The sequence below is a fragment of the Paramormyrops kingsleyae genome, chromosome 18, assembly GCF_048594095.1.
Source record: "Paramormyrops kingsleyae isolate MSU_618 chromosome 18, PKINGS_0.4, whole genome shotgun sequence".
NCBI classification, from domain to species: Eukaryota; Metazoa; Chordata; class Actinopteri; order Osteoglossiformes; family Mormyridae; genus Paramormyrops; species Paramormyrops kingsleyae.
In genome coordinates, this window is record NC_132814.1 from 19,728,996 (window position 1) to 19,750,751 (window position 21,756).

Sequence of the window (21,756 nt, forward strand, 5' to 3'; positions counted from 1 at the left end):
GTTTTATGCGACACCAACAGATGCAGCTGGCCCCGAATCCCGAGGTACAGGAGGAATACGGAAGAAAAGAACCCCTTCCTATCCTATTTGGTTAACTTAAATACCATTGCGCACTTATAAATCAAAGGCGTTTTTTCCAAAAGAATTATTTAATAACAGTACTCAAAAAAACTAACATATTTTATATTTACTTCCATCACATTATTGGGCAGTTATAAGAACTTTAAAAGGTCTTGAGTGACCTCACTAGAAAAAAAAACATTGCACCCATTACAACAAAGCGGTGAACAGAACATGCCTGTCGATCAGAAATTGTGTGAAAGATTCCTGTAAACAAGTAATGATACTGCTCCAGCAGCCATGGCTGTGTCCAAAGAAATCATTTTTCATAGGTTACAAGCCACACTTATTAGCAGCCAAAAGCTAAATGCTAATACAGAGCAAACTTGGGTATAAAATACTCATATGTATGAAAATGCCCTTCCTGTGTAAAACCCTGTGATTCTAAAACTGTAATCAAGTTATTCCTAACAGAGGCGCTTAAAGTAATAATGCACATAGTTTTTGAGTGTATAGTGTTGAGTAATTTGTTGAACAATATGAACATTCGGGATTTTGGGTTGGTGTAGAGTTTAAGGATTCAACCATCAAACGTTCACATGTACAAAACAAAAACTATATACACAGCTCAGTCACTGACTGATTATAAATAGCAAGAAACATCTCAAAAGTCCTCGCCATCCCACGGAGCAGCCGCTCTGCCCCAACACTCATTTCGGTTCCTCTGTTGTCCCCTTGCTCAGATCGGTCATCTTGGGATACTTGATCTTCTTCTGGTCCAGTTCATTCTGAGCCCACAGTAACAGTTTGAGCAGCTTGACCAGTTTGGGTGTCGACTCCCTGTTTTCGTAATCCAGCACGGCCTGGTTTACCTCACTCCAGACCTGGGGCAGCAACATCCATGTGTACTCAATTCAATCCTTCACTGTTGTCATTGTACACATCAGCACAATGAGAATGAGTTAGCAATTCCAGAAGTGGCACAACCACAACGCAGCTTTAACAAAAAGAGGTCCTTGATACTGACGCACGCTTAGACAAGTAAAGTGGGCTTTATTGTCATACCATCCATGTACATGGGTAAGAAATAGTGTTCCCCCAGGACCACAATGCAACACACAGACAGTGAGTGACAGGGGAAGGGTTGTCACAGGATTTAAGGTGCAAAACACAGGGTCAGTGTGAAACAGCGGGTGAACAGGGGTTTATATACAAAGTGAAACAAGAATGTAAGCAATAATACTATTAAATACTGAAAAACTACTGAAAACCAGAATACTGGTTACTAGAATAAACATCCATCCATCCATTTTCTGTAACCTCTTGTCATATTCAGGGTTACAGGGGGTCTGGAGCCTAACCCAGAGACTACGGGTGCGAGGCAGGGAACAAACCAGGATGGGGTGCCAACCCATCGCTGGGCACACTCACACCTATGGGTAATTTGGTAAGTTGGTATATTTTTGGTCTGTGGGGGTAAACCGGAGTACCCAGAAGAGATCCCACAATGACACGAGGGGGAACATGCAAACTCCACACACATGCAACCCTCGAACCCAGGTCCCAGAGGTCTGAGGTGACAGAGCTAACCACTGTGCTGCTCCATCAGAATAAACGGAGAGATGAATAGAGCGTAAAGTACTGTATATCTTATTTTGAGGTATAAAAAGTGTGTAAACTGGGCATTAAAATCAGAGAGGTGTACTGGTCAGAGAGAGCATGGCGGCCAGTGGCCGGCTCACCTTCTGCCGCTGAATCACGTTGAGCAGGTCCCCGAAGGGCGAGTCCTGCGGGTCATCGAAAGCCAGCAGGGCCAATGTGCGCTCCATCTCCGTCAGGCACTCGCGGCTCTCCTCGCCCTGCTCTGCCAGCTGCATCTGCGCAAACTCTAGTGCAGACTCTGTCTCGCGCAGCCGGATCAGCTCGATGAGGTGCTGCTGCTGCAGAGTGCAGAGGGGGGCTGGGAAGCATTAGGACCACTGCACGGGTGAGGAGTGTTTACCACCATTCGAACCATGCATGTACACAAAATGGTAAGACAGCGCCCCCTGTTGGCATCCAGCAGTCACTACACTAAATATTAAATAAACCAGTTCCTCATTTATAAGATGCTGAAGCAGCATGTCCTGTTATCAGATGGTTATGGTCTTCTGACTCTACTCGTTAGTTATTTATTTAGTTTTTGAATCATCTGGAAGGGTGTAACATGACTTTTTGAGTTGGACCTCAGAAACAACAATGCCAATACTGAGAAAGGATTGACAAAATGAGAGTGGTTAAGACCACGGGCTAGTAACCCCAGAGTTGCTGGTTCGAGGACGAACACAACGGCAAAAGCCTTGTGCATGGTATTTATCCCAAATCACTCCAGCAGTACATCCCATTACAGTAACAGGGTTAAAAAATGTCAAGTAGGCATGTGCAAATGAGGAGGTTGGATTATAGCCAATGGCTGAGGAAATATGAGTGGAATCCAGCAGCAGACATAAAGCATAGATAATCACGAGAAAATTAGGCAAAGGTGAACAGACAGAGGAACATGATTTTTTTGCAGCCTTATTTCTTTCTCTTTTAACTCATTTACTTTCCCTATCAACAAAGCAAAAGTAATCCAGTAGGTAGGAGGCTGTAAATGAGTGCTTAATATATCGTTTCCATTTACAGGACGTCAAGTTTAACTATAACGTTACCTGGAGGTGAAAGTACAGATAGCGATTACTGTCCAGGAGCTCTGGGTGAAGGCCGTTAATCAGTGCAACAGCTTCCTGAATCTGCCCTTTCAGGATCATTTCTCGGATCTTTATTCTCTCATCCAGCGAGTCCAGGTCCACGCTGGGTTCGATTCCTGACTCCATCCTGAATTTCTCCGCAGCTTCCTTGAACCCTTCTGAGAAACCAAAGGCACCAGCTTTGGATTACACATTATCAGAAGCACTCTCTGATCGCATAATTTCCTGCTCCTTAGTTACCTGTAATCAAGTAATTCATGATGAGCCGGTTCATGTCAGCTCTTTGTATATGTACGTTATGGAGCCGCTCCGTCCATTCTCCTTGCGTGACTTCCTCCGGCTTTTCCGCATAACTCATTATGAAGTCTGCTAGACAGAATATCATTAAGTGTGGACCTTGGTGTTTCGAGCAGCGCGGCCTAGTGCAAACTGTATTTAAGTGTCATGATGCTTAGTTGTGGTTCACATCACATAGTGCCGGGGTGGGGAGGAATAACGCGGAACATCAGCCAATGCGGGGCGCAACCGCGACGCCATAACAAACGAATCAGCAAGTTAAGATAGCAGTACTGCTTAAAGTATGAGTAAACCTTCGTCTTAATTGCAATGCTAGCGTTACACCGTGGATGACCTGGCGTTTCTTTCTATTTCAATCAGACACCCGAAGCAGTAGCAGCTGGGGGCACCGGTATCATCAGGTATCTTTACTCCAAAGCCGGAAACGGAATTAGCAGAGACCAGCCTCAACTATTAGACGAAGAGGCCAAAACCTCGACCCACTGGCTTTTTAGCAAGAGACGAGGATGTCGTTTATGTGTAAATCGTTCGCATAATACACTTCCGTTCAGTATTATCAGTATAGAGGGGTAAAAACTGTACCTGCAAGTGTGCTGCACACTGTGAACAACTAGGACCAGCACAAGGCCGCGGCGACGAAACACCGCGATATTTCGGCGTCTTCCGCAATCGGAACGGGATTTCGCGGCGGGCCGACGTCATTACTCAGCAGTGTCATGCGCGTTATGTTAAAGGCGAAAGTCTAACAGTATAGGATAGGTACTTCAGATTTATAATTAGGGGATAATTTTTAGTAGGACTTTTAGATTTCACTAAAACCTCTAAAATACAAGTCCGTTTTCTGGGTATATGAAAGCTTTCTTTGCTATCAAGCATTATGGCCAGAAGGGTGTCTGCTTGAAGCTCACATCTTATCCTGAATTATTTATTATCACGTACTGTAATGCCTACGACCCCCCAATTCAAGCCCGTTAATGGGGAGTGTTACTAAATATTAAAATATGAAAAATTAATGCGGAACCAAATTTGTGAGTAGGAACTATTTCAAAACCACTCACAGGACATAAAAAATACACATACGCAGATACTAATGTTCTTTAAACTTCATGTCACTATTATACATTCAAACATGTCCAGTTAACCACGTTTATTGTGATGTGCGTCGTGAATGTCTCGAGGCAACACCTCGTTGGTCACGTGTAGCGTTATCGCTGTAAAACACAGATAAGGAAATAGAGATTAAGAGATGCGATCTGATGGAGGTAGCTCAGTGGCCAGATTACCCAAATTGCAAGTTTGACGACGTGTTATTTTATTCAGTCAATGTAGGCACGAATGAATGAATGATTAATTTCTAAGTTACATTTTACAGAATATTGGTTAGGCACGTGCCTACCTAAATTGGCACAACGCCACTGCGTATAACACTCCTAATGTACTCCACATAAGATCAGTTTTCTAATAAATGCATTTAAGTTTCTCATACGTAATTCATTTGACGCCTTGTCAATTAAGTAGGCCTAATTTTGTATCAACTTCGCTGTTGATATGACTATAAAATATTATGCAATAAGCCAACGTGTGCACTAACAACAGTTCACTAAGTTCACACGTTATGTAAAAATCCATATTTTAAATAGCTATGCATTTATTTACCACCCCAAACCTGCCTTTACTTTCCTTTCCACCTTCACACACTTCTCGAGCTCCAGGGATTCTGGCCAAGGCAGTCGGGAGCGCGCACGTCGACTGACGTTCTCTCGGGGACGAGCTGTGGCTGAGTCGCTGTGGGTTGCTCGCTTGCTACGTTTATGTGCTGCTTCGTTGGGATGCAATAATAATAATAACAACATTAACACTAATCTAAGTGTCGGTGACGGAACCGAACGCCCCCCTGGGACGCTGACCACCGAGCAAGATTGAACGGTAAGAAGCTGCTTGATCGGAAATGATCCTCGGATTGCTTCCCCCCAGCCTCTCTAAACTGGGCTGGTAATTCCGCCGTCCTTGGATTACTGCTGACCGGCAGTGGCTACTATCCGCCTAACCAATATGGATGCTGCGGGCGCTGCGCTTGATCCTGCGCCGGCGATATACCCCTTTAAAGGCAGGCAGTCTGCTTACCGGCCGGGCGCCCGCCGCTGCAGTCCGGCCCCGGCTGCAGTTTGAGCGGCGCCGAGCACCATCCATTGAATCCAGCTTGTTTATCAGATCAACTCTTGCCGGATGAAAGCGCTTTTAAAAAAATCATAGATCGCATGCAATTCTGTATTAATGAATTAACGTGGGCCCGTGTGGTATTTCAGCCACTGGAACGTAGTAATATCAGCTAAACTAGGACGGCTAATGTCTGGTTCAGCCAGCCAGCGTCTTTTCTCCGCAGCACACCTGTCTGTAAAAGGCGATTTATCGCTGGATAGGCACTGGGGCCGTCGCCGTAGATGCTTAGCCGACGCACGGCTTGTCAACTATATACTTTCCTGTTAACATTTTGGAGATCGGCGTTTACTCGCGTTGGCCAGTGGTCCCGGCGTGCATCGCTAGGTCGCCGTGGCCATGCACAAGCCGTGCCCTTACTGTAATGCAACACAGAACGGGTTTTCCCGGAGATGCCCAGGGGAAACGCAGGATTAAGCCGCATTTCGCCGCATTTTCTGGGCCAGCGAAAGAACTCTGCGGTCTGAGATTACAAGCGAAAAATGCAGACACTATTCGTGACATTTAAAAGTCAACGCACCTTTTATAAAACAGGTACGTGTTTTGCTGTTGGCGAAATTATAGGCTTTTAAGCGGTGCGTGGGCCATTCCGGGACAAAGCTTTGTATTCCTAGGAAACCCTGACCCTAGAGAGCAGCCCTGCATAATTATGGTAACTTTAAGCTTAACAGTCAGTGCAGTCTGCCTCTTCGTTTTATAATGAACAACTCGTAGATAACGGCGAAATTCAACCATGAATAGTAGCTGATTGTGATCACTTTAATTCCCTGTGATTTTCTTTCCCTTCGCCTTCCCGTAATGTGCCATCTTGTCCAAACCCCGCCGTGTCCCCCTACCTCCCATTTTACTTTACATGAAGGATTACACGTCCATGAGTTCGAGTCAATGCAATCCTCTGATGAGTTTGTCTGTGGGCTAATATGAGGAAATGCTCATTTCAACGGTACCCGTTCTGGTGTCGCGTGTAAGCAAAAAACCACAGGTACTTTTCAGACTCAGGCAATATCCTCCTCTCATGTGACATTCGTGTACGCCTTGTGATCATTACATTTTTGCCATAACAGTGGGACACGCAAAACAAAAGGGGTCAGTTTTAGAAGTGCTTTTATGAATCTCCTTTTACTACTTCTGTCTGTTTAAGGAATATAAACGCATGTGCTTTTTACAGGTATTTACAATGGTATCATGCCCATAGTTAAATTCTGGGGGTTTCCCCCTGATTTTATTTTATTTTTTATTTCTTTCCGGGGAAAAAATGATAAAGGACCTGAAAGAATGCACTTTAGCTTTCTGACAGTTTCGAGGGTATGGGGCACTGTAATTACAGCCTTGCGGATCAAATGCAACCACATGTATAGTTTCAAGAAGCTGACCTGCATGTTAATGTTTTGTTCATATAGCCTCTCTGTAGTAAATATTCATAGATTTCCTGCTTCGAAAGATCCCCAAAGTATCGTATCATAGATGATTGTCCCCTTTTAAATTCAGTTTTATGGACTGCTTATGGAGGTTAGGGAGTTCATCGTGTATCAGAAAGGCTGCGTTTCTTAAAATGGCTGTCGCGTTCCTATGGAAATCTGTTTACGATAATAAATGTCAAACTAGGGATATATAACTTGTCCGATGTACAAGACCTCCCAGAGATAAACCTTCTCAGAAGACGAGCATAAACGTATGACTTTCCACGTGTGTTTGAGTTGCCGTTAAAGCCAGTGCAGTCAGTGTCGAATTGAATTCTAATAGAATACGTCCCATTAGCTAATGAATTGCGGTACTACAGCTCATGTCGAATGTACCTCTTCAGCAGTTTTTTCCCCCAAGTCTCTCCCAATCTATCAGAAAGCAGTCCAGGGCCTGAGGTGGCGAAATACCACCCCCCCTCCCCTCCCCTCCCCCCCCCCCCGGAAATGTTTTCTCTTAATGCATACCTTGTGTTCTGGTTTTTTGTTTTGTTTCCCTTTCTGTGGTGTCCTGGCTAATATTAATTCTTCAATTGTGTTGGTCTGACGCCCTTATAAGTGCCTTGGGGTGTCTCTGTCAGTGGGGGGCGCTGTTGCTTCCCACATCCTGGGTTGGGGGTTTGAATTCTGCCTCCGTCTGTGTGTGCGTCCATTTTGCTTGTTTTCGCTGTGTTTCCTATGGTGTCTCTAATTCGTGTGTAGGGTTTGCTTGTGTTTTTGTTATGAGCTTGTGATTGGCTGTAAATATAATTATCGTTAGTATATTGCATAGCCTGCTCTGCAATACCATTATTCTGTTATTTCATTTCTACCTATCTATTTTTTTTAATTGATTTTGTGTTTGTTCTTCTATGTTTTCTGTGAATATAAGCAACAATACTGCCAAAACAAATTCCTAGTACATGCAGTTTGACTGGCCAATCGCGTTTAATGAAGACTACCTTGTAGAATGTACTCGTTTTCAATCCATTCAACGTTAAAAAAAAGAAGGAAAATTCTTGGCCTTCTCGCTAGACTCGTGATGCCTGTGAAACCCGTTGCAGCTTTCGTATTGATATCGAAACTCACCCCCGTAATTAGGAAAGATGTCGCTAATGACGGCTGTGCTTGCGGGGGTGATCTGGCAGACTTTTCTATTCAGCCGTATAGTTTGGGAATCGCTCACTGAAGAGGCACGTTATTAAAGGTTAGGTTCACATTCAACAGCCCAGGTGCTGAGTTGCTAGCGTATGGAGCTGCAGAAATGAACTTGATGTTATTTGGTAAAGAAATAAGCTGAGGTCATGTCATTTAATGTGTTTGTTACTCCCTCTTCCATTAAGTCGACCAAATTAAACAACATGATTGTGCGGTGGTTAGTGCATGACGTTTTCTGTGTAATTTAGCAGTACATTTGAAATCCTATTTAAAGCACATGAATTGACCTATACTAATGTGCGTGCATTAAAATCATCCACCTGGTGAATTGTGATTTCATCTTTTCCTTGTTTTGAGAGGGGCAGTGAGGTTCAGTGCGATCAATGGGGTATTTCTGTTCTTGTGAGCTGTGTTTGTCTTTGCGGAGCCTTTCTTTGGGAATATCGTCCGCTTGAAATGTGATACGGTGGCAGCAACCCGCCGCATGCAGCGACATCACAAAACGGACGCCGGCTTGTCTTCCGTATAATGGCCTGGTTTTAAGCTGTCGCCTTCCCTGGTATGCTTATGTACTGCGGAGGAAACGCTGACATATTTATCTGCTACTATCAAACGAGTGGAAAACCGCGGCTCTCCTATTATTTTTCGCAGGCAATTTGCACCCAGGATATTAATAGTTGACTTTCTAATTAGTTATTTCAGCTTGATTATTTTGTGGACTGCGTACGTACCTGCGAGCGATTCTCCAATGGTTTTAAATTACTTTTTTTTTTCTCTTTCAAACCGTGGCGTACAGCAAAAATTTAAATAATTAGCAGATTATTCTCACCTCCCCCTAGTGCGCGCATTCCGGGGCGCGCACAGGCTACTGTGCGCGATTGCGCACATCCCCCAGCAGCTCCAGCGGGAGCGGCGTTCTTCTGTCAACCCCTCTGCGGGATTTTGCTCCAAACATACCCTCATTTTTCATCCCAGGTTAGTTTTTCTCCAGCTCCGTGTGTTGAAGTCGCAGCCGACAAGTATAAACATTTACACGCTTTAGACTTTTTACTGCTGCTGTACGTGTATGCATGTAATTCACAAAATATAAATCTCACTTTTCAAAATCGCATTTTACTTTTCCCATAAGGCCGGCAATAGTCTGATCTAATAAAAACTGGATTTGTAATCAAGAGTGTTGTCGTGAACATAATGGTAATATTTGTCAGAAGGATTACATAGGCCTATTTGATCTGTCTTCGGGCTGTATACTGTTGTAACCTAGTTAAACATTACCAGCTGCTCTTAAACGACTTGTGCGACAGTTAAGATTTGTGTGTTACAACGAGAAAGACAAAATATTTAACACCTATGCCATTATTACATCGTAGTTGTCTTACTGATGGGACTCGGGCTTTTCACATCTCTTTGCGTGGTAGGTGCCATGGATGCGTGAGCAGCAAAGACAAAGCTGAAGCGATCAGTGTGAAGTCGCCTGGCGTAATCTCGTCTTGTCTTTAGTTAGTTACTTCTTTTTAGGAGACTGAGAAACTCTGTTCTACCTGGAGCTGGCCGCCTGTTGGCTCGAAGCTGCCGGATCATGCGTGTGTGCGGAAGTTGCAGACGGATGTGGCTCGTGCACCTCATTCACGGGCGAGCGCGAGGAGACGCGCCTCCTAAACAGAGACCGTTTATTCACGGGGTGTATTACAGATGAAGGAGTTAGTCCAAAGGAGTTGAGCTACTTTACACTACTCACAGAATAATACACACAGTCATTAGCCAATGAAGCTGGGCAAGTCGAACAAGAAAATATGCATATTTTATTCCATGTATTTCTTCTTGTCTATTAATTGAAAGAAGCGAGAAGCGGAGGAAGGACGTGATTTGCACGTGCTTTATGCTCTGTCTCCTCCTGGAACTCCAGCTTCCTCTTCACAGCCTAAAGACATGCAGTTATAGGCTAATTGTGGTCTGTGAATTGCCCATAGAGTGTGGCCGTGTCCTCTGCTGGGTGCAGTGTGTGGCAGCGCTTCAGAACACTGCGCCTGCGATCGGGACATTGCTGGTTCAAATCCTGTGGCTGGCAGTGTGATGTCAGAGTTGGGCCCCTGAGTGAGGCCCTTAACACCTGATTGCTCCAGGGACTCTGTGACCCTGCTTTCTGAACTGTATGTCACTTTGAAAGTGTCTGCCAGATATGAAATGCATCTTGGATTGGTTACTCTTCCAGGGTGCCTGGGATAAGGCTGCACTCACCTGGATGGATGGATGGATGGATGCATGGATGCATGGATACTGCTCACCCCACTCTAACTGCATTGTGATTTTTATTGCAGGGCAGTTAAATTATTTTGTTGGTTAGTAAAGGTTCCTGTTAAAGATTTTAGTTTTACTCTCAATATTAAAATGAGATTAAAGTAAGTTATATACCAGTCTTAAAAAATGTAAAGGGGTAATGTGTGCACTGGCCTGTTTCCAGTGCAGGATCATGGTTTTGGACAGGGGTCTCAGGTACTGGTACTGGTTACATTTGTGGGTTCGAAACCCCGAGGTCCCATGGGAACATCTGTGGTTGGCCTCTTGGTCCAGGTACTTATCCTGTAATGTATGATTTTTTATCGTATTTATACTGCTGGATATGTTTAACTGGGTAGAAGGATCAACCACAACTACAGTACTGGTGAAAAAATGGCTTGTGGAAATTTTACTTACGCAAGTATGTTCAGTGAGGGGGGAGGAAAACTGATTGGTTCAGAAATAACCAATCAGATTGTAGAGGAGGTGGGTGCTAGCAAACAGAGATGGCACATCTTATTGGTTGGTCCCGCCTCCTCTAGTTGTTTGAACCCACCTCCTCTACAATCTGATTGGTTATCTCTCTGAACCATTTTCCTTCTGCCCTCAGAATATTTTTGTGTAAGTAAAACTTCCCTGAGCAAAAATGTGATGGCTTCCTCTTTGATGTTTCTCAATATAATCCTCTTGAACTGAACCTGAATATTAGACAAACATGCATTACACCCTCACACCACCCATAGCTGCAGAGACCACAGTCCCTCCTGTAGTGACTGATAATGTCTCACAGAATTGCAGAGGAGTTTTGGCCCACATCACCCTTACGTTTGTGGTTCTAAAAGCTCAAATTGTTTGATTTTGGTCTTTTTGATATTTATTGGTAATGTTTAAGTGTAGAATTTGGCCGGGGCAGTGGGCTGTAATCATTCTTCTCCCGTTCTGATGCGTTCTTTGGATCATTGTATCGTTGCCTGGACCAGGTATCTTTCAGCTCTCGGTTTCATGACAGTCTGACATTCTCCAGGATAGAGCAGAATCAGTGGTTCTCTTAATGATGGTAGTCAAGGTCCTGATACAGCAGAACATTGCTGTATGTCTTGACAGCTTGTTTCTGGTTTACCAGTGAATGTAGTGTCTGCTTTCAGACATAACAAGCCCCATGAATGTTCTACTGAAATGTGGAACATTCTAGAACACCAGTGGGATGTGCAGGTGGCCTTCAGTAAGCTTGTGGCAAGCGTTCATCTTTGCTAAGATGGGCTCCTGCTGCTCTGTTCCATCCCTGTTTTGCCTGGTATCTTTCTCTGAGCACCGGGTCTCTGGTGGTACTGGCCTGCAGATGCCCAGATACTCCCTGGCTCTCATTCAGCCCCCCCCCCCCGGAACATGCAGCACTGTCCAAAAGTTTTTGGGTGCTTTTCCACTGCACCAGGAAGCATACTTTTAGTACTTCAGAAAAGGGCCAAAAGTACAGTATTTCTTGTTAGTTTTCCTCTAGCTTAAAAACTGGTACCAGCTCAATGACATCATAATGGGGGCAGGGTATTTTGTACAGAATTCAAAAATGGAATTTTTAACTATTATCGGCCTGGGTGATGTATTGACATCGCATGTTCTGCACACACATTTCTCACATCGCAAGGACCACGATAGCTGGATTGAAATCGGGTTTCTTCATACCTTCATTCTGTCCAGACAGTATAGCGTGGGGGGGGGGGGTTCAATTTTAAATTTTTACTCTGTGATAGGGAACGAAACTTAACGAGATTTACAATTTTATTGATTGTTCCTTTTCAAGATTATCTAGTATATGTTTAAAAAAGCAGTATGAAATTTACCTCTGCAGCTGCTTTCCGGCCCGATCATTTTCATTTCTCCCGTTTAAATCATTCCTAGATGATTCTGAGATTTATTTATTTTGAACTCCTTTTTTTGCAATATGTCTCAATATTAATTGCAGTGAAATCACATGGTGATATCTGAAACTTTTCCAGTACCATGCAGCCCTAGTATGTTATATTATTATAACAAATACTTTTTCTCCTCATGCCATCCATATCTCATTGAGTCTGTTCTTCCTACCAGATCGGCATCGAAGTTCGGGTCTCTTCATTTGTCCACACGTCCATTATTATGAATCCGCTATTACTTGTTTTTTTTTTACTTTATTGTTGTTTTCTGGATTTGCCTTGTGTTTGCAATGGCAGGTTATTTGTATACTTAATTGACAATAAACATCTTTGCAAATCTCACCCTGAAGTACTGAAAAAGTTCCCCATCTGGTTTGGTACTTTTGGTACCTGCTTCTGATGTCCGGTACCTGGTGCGCTGGACAAGCGTCCTTTTCCCCCGGACTGTACTGATGACCCCAGAGCTGTAGTGCCGGAACTGTAGCACCTTCCAGACTGGTGGGCTGTTTTCCCGGAAGCTTTCCAGACTGGTGTCCCTCTACGTTCTGTGTTCTGATATCATCTCTGTAATGATGACAAAATCAGTCCAGTCCGTTTTAAATCGGGAACGCTGCCGCAATTCAGCCATCAAACAACTGACCTTAATCATTTCTTTGCCTGGGTTAAATTAATGAGTTTGGGGGATAATTACTTTATCATATTTGATAATCCAGTCATCCATTGTCCCATCTTATAACCATTTATCCTTGTCAGGGTGATGGTGGATCATGGCAGGACTGGGAAGGTGGGATGGGATGTCGGCCCTCTGACTCCTGGGTTGTGGGTTTGAATCCCGCCTGCACTCTGTGTGTTTTGGAGCTTGCGTGTCCTTCCGGTGTCATGAGGCTTTACTTTCGGGACTCCGGTTTGTTCCTACAATCCAAAGTCGTGCAGTTAAGAGAATAAATACCTTTGAGTCTGTGCATTTTGTGCACCTGACCCTGGGTTCCCATCCAGGACGAACCCCTGCTTTCCAGGCCCAGCCTATAACCCTGTAATGAAGAAGCATGTGGTGGATGGATTGACATGTGCCTTGATGCTTGGGGTTTTCACTTATGGAGGGGGGGGGGGGGGGGATACAATACAAGGCACTATAATTTCTTAAAGCGATCATTGAGCTGATTTCACGGCACTAAAAATGACAGGCAGTCACGTTTCCCAGAAAGTCGTCGTTTGTACCGGACAGTCTGTGGGTAAAGCCCAAGCGATCATGATGCTTAACAAACCCGCTGGATTTCTCCTTAATGGGCAGCACAGGAACCGCGTGTGACATTGAGCCTAAGTGATGTCATCTGCCCAGCGGGGTCATCACTGCCGCTTCCTCCGCGGTCTCCAAGGAGCCTGCCCGGTAACGCTCATCGCCAAGACATCACTTTCGGATGTAGCTGGATGGAAACATGGCCCTGGACCGTGCCTCCCTGCGGCTGGGACTCTGCTCGCTGGCATGCGATCTGCCTGTTCCGGCCCCTGCTGAGTGATGTCCATTATAAACCCCCCCCGGCCTGACAGGCTCTCTGATGTAGTTCATCACCTAGTATTAGGGACTGTTGACAGTTAGTTTGGGGGGGGGGGCTATTAATGTTTAATCATGCCGCATAGAGGAAATGTACACATCAGCTTTGAGGGGGGGGGTTCTCTATCATGGGGAGTTGCTTGATAGGGTGGGGCTTATCCACACCACCTCCCCACCCAAAGTTGTTTTAAAGGCTTGTGGTTTGAATAATCACAGGAAGACGGTGTCTGTCTAGAAAGGGGGTCGTGAAGCACGTTGTGCTGGTTTCGTCACGTCCTGCTTCGTCTCCCATTGAAGGCAGCAGGGTGCGGGACGGAACCAGCGCTTTGGGAGAGGCGGGAAGGTCAGAGCCGAGGCGGATGGATCGTTACGTCGGGAAGAGATTATCCCATCCCCCGCTGCAACTGCTCTGACGTCGCTGATGACTGGCTCTGGTCATGTGTCTGTGGGCCGTATAATCTGTGCGTGTGTGTGTTTGTGTGTGAAATGGCGTAATGAACGCCTGCCTTCATCTGATACACACCATTAACCAGCGTCATCGAGGCCAGAAGTTAGATAACATTTCCCAGCAGCGATAGACCCCCCCCTTCTGAGTTTGTTTTCTCTGGCTTCCCCTGATTCGGTCTGGCACTACATGATGCCACAGACCAGCCTTGTTTCATGCAGGGAATCCCCAGGCAACGCACCGGCATGCAGTGTGTGACATCACAGTGCACGTGACAGCAACAGCACCCCCCGCCCACCACGCTCTGGGATTTCCCCAGCTCCTTAACCACCCTACTGTGTTTCTTTATCAAAGAGATGCTTTTTGTTAAATATCCTTCTGCTGTCCATGTTGCTGCCACAGACCCTGGATCCTCCTACGATCCGAGGTGTCGCCATGCTCGGATCAGGCTGACCCTAGTATAACCCTCCCCCTGCTCAGGCTGCAAACTGTCGCACACCACCTGCACACAGTCCCGCCCCTTATTAGCACGTGCAGCAGGGTGGCTTCAGGATAAGGGTTAAGGTTGCGCCACCTTGTGGCGATGGACGGAATTGGTCCTGGTTTGTGTGTGATGAATTAGATTTTTGCAGCACATTTTGGGCATGTTTTTTTTTTTTTTTTTTTTAGGTTACAAGATTTAGCACAAAAGCAGGTGGGGATGTGAGATCACTGCTTTATTTGGGGGAGGGGGAGGGGGAGGGGGAGGGGGTAGCAAAGGAGGCTGATGGAGATTTAGTGAGTCCATATGGTATGGCAGCGAGTGTGCGGGGGGGAGCCAAGGCTGCAATGCGGGGCTTTGTTTCCAGAGAAACTCCGTCAGTAATCGGGCTTAACAGGCCTCTGGACCCGGTCCAGTCTGGTTACCACAGAGAGGGGAAAAAATCCAGCCGGATTAAAAGACGGCAGGAGAGAGACGGCGAGGGAACGCAAACAGGTCACGATTCATTCCTAGGATATAATTCTTAAAATGTGACCTTTCCAAGTTTCTTTTACATTTAAATATATTCAAAATATGTCAACGTAAAACAAACAGTAGGCTCTGGAGTTAAGGCTCTCTATATGCATTCTGCGATCATCTCTGGATGATGTGATTTGCTGATGTTCGTGCATAAATTACCAAGCAGGCTTCTGATTGGTCAGTGAGCAGTCCAGTGAACTGTTTTTGTAAAGCTGTCCTGGTTGATGTTTAGACCTGGCAGGGCTGTGATTGGCCAGCAGGCTGCATGCTGACATTTCTTCAGAGTTCAGTTTGGGGTTTATTATTATTATTATTATTATTATTATTATTATTAATGCTTCTGTTAATCTCTTTGGCACAACATTAAGCTGTCCTCACACTCGTTGACTTGGACGCCATGCTGATCTGCTCATTTTTTTCTGACAGGCTGTCAGATTAGTCTCAAGGATGGTGCTGCCCTCTCTCACCCGGTGGGGGGTAGGTACATGGGGGCAGGTGGGGGTGGGGGGAGGGACTCAATCAGCATTTCAATCCTCCCAGCGGGTTTTCATTTGCACTTCTGCACTTCTGGTTTGCAGTGTTTTCTCTGTACTGCTAAAGGTGTGCGCCATTACTTTTTTTTGTGTGTCTACATTTCCCATTTCTTACAATAAGATAAATAACACCCCCCCCCCCCCCCCCCCGACAATTGAAATGGATCAGTCCTTGGTTCTAGGGCTCCCCTTTGGGCCTGTCCTAAGTATCCCACGTGGGGGCCAGACGGGAATCCCTGAGCTTTCTCTCTCACACACACACACACACACACACACACACCCCATAACCACCAGCTTCCCAAATCCACACCTTACGGGAATTCTGGTGTATGACATCCTCAGTCTGTGGGGTGTAGTTCCAAGAGGGCTGTCTGTAGCAGGAACATCACTTTGGATCAAAGAATAGGGAAGGTGATTAAATAGCATTAATCATATAAAGGATGAAAGCACATTATTACGGCCACAGCGTACAGTCACAGACCACTTCTATCCCTCTTCCTCTTGGCTATATCAAGGCCCGTTCTCCCCCTCTCCCTCCTTTCCTCCCACCTTTCCCAGTGTCTGTGTGTGCGTGTGGCGGCCCGCGTTTCCGCATGAGTGCCCGTGCGCCCTCCCCCGCCTAGCCCCCCCCCCGGTCACGACCGTCCACTCTCTCACAGATCCACCTGGACGTGAGTCACCATGACCGAACACCAGAGGCAGCGCTCGCTCTCCACATCGGGGGAGACCCTCTACCACGTGCTGGGAGTCGAAAAGAACGCCACGCCAGACGACATCAAGAAGTCCTACAGGTGGGCAAGCCGGGGCGCCCCCCAGTGGTCCTGACAGAACACTGAGAGGCTGGTGATACCAGTCATATTTTATGACTAGAGAGTTATAATAATACATGTCATGCATTCATTTTCTCTTATTTTACTCAGTTTGGGGTTACAATGAGCCTGGAACCTATCCCAGGCCTCACAAAATTGTAAATTATCAGATTTTACGGATAATCTCTCTAAAAATACACACCTGTCCCTAGTTATCAAGCCTGATTTGTTTGCAGAACATTTGTAAAACACTATTTCCCTTATATCCTGGAAAAATTACTGCCGTTTCAGAAGAACACAAGTTCACTCAAATTAAACCTGAACAGAGAAATCCGATTCGAAGCTTATTCTGTGCTTTATGTGGCGTGTCCTTCACATATAGCAGCTAGCTAGTGATGTCGGGTTATAAAACGCCGTATGCTGGTGTGATGTGTTTGTTGTCTCTGATATATAAAGGCTGGTGCATACTTCTCCATACAAATAGTAGCGGATATGTCCACTCAAACGTTTACCTTTATTACAAGGTGATAAAACTGTTATACATGTAAATGCGAGTGCAGACTTGTGTTTGAATTGGGAACCTCACTCCAGCCTGCTGAGCAAAGTTGGCAGCCCTGTGAACTGGCTCTCTGAAACGGACACAAAGCTCACTGCTGTGGTACGTGTGCAGGGAATAGCAGAAAAATAATAAAAATATAAATGCAACACATTGTGTGCATGTGCAAAGTATGCGGTTTGACCAGAGAGCTATGACCGTTTCCGGGTACGCATATGCAGGGCAGATTTACGCTTGTGTGGAGAAGTATGAAGCAGCCTTCACTGTAAAAGCAGTGCCTTCATCTGATACAGTGTTGTTTTTCTCCAACACTGCTTTGGCTCCACCAGGGGGCGACAGTGAGCAGTGTGTGTGTGTGTGTGTTTTTTTTTTTCCTTTTCTTTTACTGTTGTTCCGCATTTTCTGCAGAACGGCAGATATTTAAAACTATGTTTACTAGCAAACTTCCTTAGAAAAGCAGAGGTTAGGGGCTTTAAATATTTAGCACTGATATCCCTCCCGTTTTTCTCGCTCTCTCATCAGAAAACTAGCACTTAAGTACCATCCCGACAAGAACCCAGACAACCCCGAAGCGGCAGACAAGTTCAAGGAGATCAACAACGCACATGCGATACTAGTGGACGGCACCAAACGCAACATTTACGACAAATATGGCTCCCTGGGGCTCTACGTGGCCGAGCAGTTTGGGGAGGAAAACGTCAACACCTACTTTGTCCTGTCAAGCTGGTGGGCCAAGGTGAGCTGCACAAAATCCCGCCATTTGTGCTCAGTCACATGGTTACCTTGCTTCCCATTGGTTATTGGCCCTCCCTTCGGCAGTGATCGACAGGCTCGAACTCCGCCCACTTTCCACCATCTCCTCGTGCTGCAGAGTAGGGCCCAATCCCGAACTATACCCTCGACACTTCGCCTTCATTATTAGTTACGCTCGCGCTGAGTTGCTCTCACAGCACGCCCTGTGCACTTAAAGTGAAAGGAGAATTTCGCAAGGAAAACCTGAGACGCTCACCGTCACTCCGCCTTTTTCAGTCGTCTTTACGGGAAAGAGAAAATGCGTTACGTTGTGATGAAATGGCTTCCTCGAAAAGCTGAATTGTCATTCCTTTAATAAGATGAGTTGTATAGGCTGTTAAGAAAATCAAAAAGTTTATCCACTGCGAGATCACAGCGGTTACGTGGTTTTTATAATGCTGAGTAATTTTGAGTTCATTATCGTATAATCTGGACCAGACTTGATTGAATGAAAATGGACAAATATTAGTCATGCCTATTCAGCTCATGAAAATGAACTTCAAAAGCGTAAGGTTCACATACGCGTGTGTTTAACCATTTAGTTGCAGTAACTTAATACTAACTTGATATTTAATATTTTAGTATGTAATTGTTTTTATAGATTTATATGCCAATGCATTATCCTCAGTATATTTCGCGCTGTTCTGTTTCCTGTGTGCAAAGCATTGTGGGATATTGAAGTCATCACTGCTGACTGGCTTCATGAGGGCATAATGGGCCAATCCCCCTTAGCCCTTGTTGCTTTGAGAGACACTTCAGTAAGGCTAAGTGGCGAGGCGGAGTGTGTAGGGACCGGTTTGGGTCTAGCTGTGTACTGCATCTTAAGTCCCTCTACGCTTCCTTTCTCACGCCTCCTCCTCTCTTGCGCCCCCTGCAGGCTCTGTTCATCTTCTGCGGCCTGGCGACGGGCTGCTACTTCTGCTGCTGCCTGTGCTGCTGCTGCAACTGCTGCTGCGGGAAATGCAAACCGCGGCCCCCTCCGGACAGGGAGCCAGAATTCTACATGTCTCCCGAGGACCTGGAGGCCCAACTGCAGTCTGACGAGAGAGGTACGGAGGGGGCGGGGCCAGAGGTGGGGGGCGGGGCCAGAGGTGGGGGCAGGGCCAGAGGTGGGGGCGGGGCCACAGGACCACATGGTCATAGAGAAAGGGGGTGACTATAAGTAGGGTGAGTTCCACCCTAGAAGCTTCCTGGGTGTTAGACACACTCTTGATCACACTGCGCACACACCTGACACGTGTCATGGGCTGCTTGAACAAATCCCCTGATGAATTGTCATTCATCTCCTGTACCTTCAGAATGTCCTAGACCAAAAAATTGATTTCATGAAATGCATTTTATATACAGTTTTTCCTGCTGATACAGCTGCTCTCCCGTCTCTTATATTTAATTTGTCCGTTTGCTGACATACCGGCCTCGGTCCTGTTTTTTTTTGTTCTTGTTCTTGCGTGTGATTGGCCATTGTAACATTCTAGCTGCATTTATTGGTTTCGCGTTTCTTGAAAGTGATTTAAGCCGGTCAGTAATCATGCTAAGGGTGAGATTAGCATAGGTCCTCCCTCCTAAATATCCAGTCATATATTTCTTCAGTTGCCCCCAGTCATGCCAAATTTAAAGTCCTCTCCTTTCTAATTAAACACCTGTCTTTTTTTACCACATAGTATGTCTGTCCCGCTCTCTCGCTCTCTCTCTCTCGCTCTCGTTTTCTTTCTCCGTTTTGAGCTTGAGTTGTTGACCTGAGGTGGTCCTGCTGGGAGAGGGGCTCGGTCATGACCAGAACCTATAATCGAGGGCTAATACCCGGTTTGACCCAGGAAAACACGTGCTAACAGTCTGCCATCAGGCCCAGAGCTGTAGGTTGTCGGGACTCTGTGCCTGTGATCAAATCCCAGTGAGTTCGCTGTTGGACCCTTGAGCGAGGTCCTTAACCCCCAGTTGCTTCAGGGACTGTGTGACTCTGCTCCGCAAATGTATGTCGTCTTGGATAAAAGTGTCTGCAGAGTGTTATGGTCCTAGACGCTTAGCAGACCACACATCGATTGTTGAAAATGCGAATAATACACGTGCGGCTGCCCCGAGGCGAGTGCTTTCCTCACACGTGCAAGCGTCTGTGAGCATGCGTGTTCTCACACGTGTGTGTGTGTGTCTCTCACAGAGGGTGGGGATCCCATCGTGATGCAGCCGTCCTCGGCCACAGAGACGACCCAGCTGACGACAGACAGCCACACCAGCTACAGGACGGACACGGGCTTCAACTAGAGCACCCCCCCCCCCGCCCCATGTCCCCTAGGCCTGCTGCACCCCCCTCCTCATTCCCACCCCCTTCCCCTGCTCAGTCCAAAAACCCAGGCAGAGGAATACAAGACACGGAGATGCCATTTCCATCCCGTATGGTCGCCGTGCCGAGGAAGAGGAGTGGGATGAAGAGGCTGACTCGGAACAAACTGACCTTTTCAGACACCTTCCACCACCAAAGTGACGGGCATCAGCATTTCTACAGAGGACCATTCTGCCCCCCCCCCCCCCATCCGGTACTCCGGAGCTCCACCCCCCATCCATGCTGCAAGCCCCTCCCCCCCTTCCCATTTTTTGCAGTGTTTCACTCTGTTTATTTTTCTACACCCCCCTGGTTTTAAGCATAATCTCACATGGTCATATGTTCTTATATGTTTGGTGTAAGTGTGCTCATACAATTTAGGGTACATTGCCCACCCCCATGAAGGAAAACTGTAAGTCATGTTATTTCCTTATGGTGCCCTGAGGGTTTCTCCCACCCCTGTTACTCCTGCACAACCCCTCCCCCCCCCCCCCCCCCCCTCCCCAGTTAGCATCCGGTTCTTGCCCAGGCCCGTGAATCTCATTAGCTAAAAATTGAGTAACACAATACTGAAAAATCACCCTGCATGGCGTGGGCAGAGAGCCCAGGCGAGTTACTGCTGTTGAATGACTAGTTTTTTTTTTTTTTATCTATGCAGTATCTACAGAGTGTGTCACCCCCATAAGACTTTTTGGTTCTTTCCATTTTAGACTGAATTCTGTGGATGATACCATTTGTAGAACTTCAGCAAGGTCAGATTACCATCATACATTACTGATATATTTATTTTTTCCCCTGGGGGATGTTTACTGATGATAAAGCCTCTATTGGTTTAGTCTCCTTTTGGTGTAGAGAGGAATTGTGACCATTAACGAAGCATTAATTCATAGTTTTCTTGTCTTGATCCCAGAGTTTGCGGGCACCAAACTGATCATCTGCGTTCAGTTTTTACGATGATGTCGGAAGAGGATGGTCATTTTGTTGTCTACCCCTGCTATTTACCAGTCTGTGCATAGTCCTCGTTTTATCTCCGAAGTCTGTTTCACCACAGCTGTGCGTTCAGGGTCTATAAAGGCCTTTGGGGTGGGGTGCGGGGTCAACAGAGGGTCCTGAAGATACCAAACCACTTGTGGTCAGCTTGCTACACTAATGGTGACGTGAAACCTGGGTGGAGGTACCTGGGAAGCATGCTAAGTATTTCGTATCTCGTATAATAGGAATTATTCGTAAGCTCAAATCGATTACCGCAGTGTTTCCAAACCCAGTCGTTGGGGACCTTAGACAGTCCCTGTTTTTTCTGCCGGGAGCTGGGAGGGAGCAAAAACGTGGACTGTCTGCGGGTCCCCAAGAACCAGGTTAAGAAACACTGGTTTAGAGGATGGAGGGGACAGTACAGTGATTAGGGTGACCGGATAGGACACTTTGAGCTTCAGGATTTACAAACTACCTTAAAACTGAAAGGCTCCTGTGCCTTGGCTGAATAGGTCACTTTTTCTTGCACTTTAACTGGTTTGTTTCCTTGATTGAAAGACTCATCCAGCTGTTTCACATTAACATTAGTGACTCGTGCATGATTATAGGAGACTGACCAATCAGCACACAGCAAGAACTCAGTGCTTAAGTGAAATCCAGGTCCTTTTAATTGAAATGGAAGTTTACATATCC

The 21,756-nt window shown here is 46.0% G+C and overlaps 2 protein-coding genes across 7 annotated transcripts; one reads left to right on the forward strand and one right to left on the reverse strand.

Moving 5' to 3' along the window:
- Positions 1-130: 130 nt before the first annotated feature.
- On the reverse strand, positions 131-4,840 carry LOC111837142 (glucose-induced degradation protein 8-B homolog). 5 transcript variants are annotated; one of them, XM_023798987.2, is made up of 5 exons: positions 4,757-4,840; positions 3,030-3,155; positions 2,751-2,947; positions 1,803-2,000; positions 131-944 (listed from the first exon to the last, which is right to left on the reverse strand). In XM_023798987.2, the coding sequence occupies exons 2-5, from the start codon at positions 3,145-3,147 to the stop codon at positions 771-773; spliced, it is 687 nt and encodes a 228-aa protein (XP_023654755.1). In that variant the 5' UTR covers positions 3,148-3,155; positions 4,757-4,840; the 3' UTR covers positions 131-770. The 5 variants fall into 5 exon arrangements, with proteins under 5 accessions (XP_023654755.1, XP_023654754.1, XP_023654753.1 ...); XM_023798986.2 differs by having other exon boundaries at positions 4,767-4,786; XM_023798985.2 differs by lacking the exon at positions 4,757-4,840 and adding an exon at positions 3,669-4,270 and having other exon boundaries at positions 3,030-3,158.
- On the forward strand, positions 4,840-20,590 carry LOC111837143 (dnaJ homolog subfamily C member 5). 2 transcript variants are annotated; one of them, XM_023798988.2, is made up of 5 exons: positions 4,840-5,012; positions 16,277-16,408; positions 17,505-17,718; positions 18,652-18,823; positions 19,930-20,590. In XM_023798988.2, the coding sequence occupies exons 2-5, from the start codon at positions 16,299-16,301 to the stop codon at positions 20,031-20,033; spliced, it is 600 nt and encodes a 199-aa protein (XP_023654756.1). In that variant the 5' UTR covers positions 4,840-5,012; positions 16,277-16,298; the 3' UTR covers positions 20,034-20,590. The 2 variants fall into 2 exon arrangements, with proteins under 2 accessions (XP_023654756.1, XP_072558544.1); XM_072702443.1 differs by lacking the exon at positions 4,840-5,012 and adding an exon at positions 15,539-15,561.
- The last annotated feature ends 1,166 nt before the right edge of the window (positions 20,591-21,756 follow it).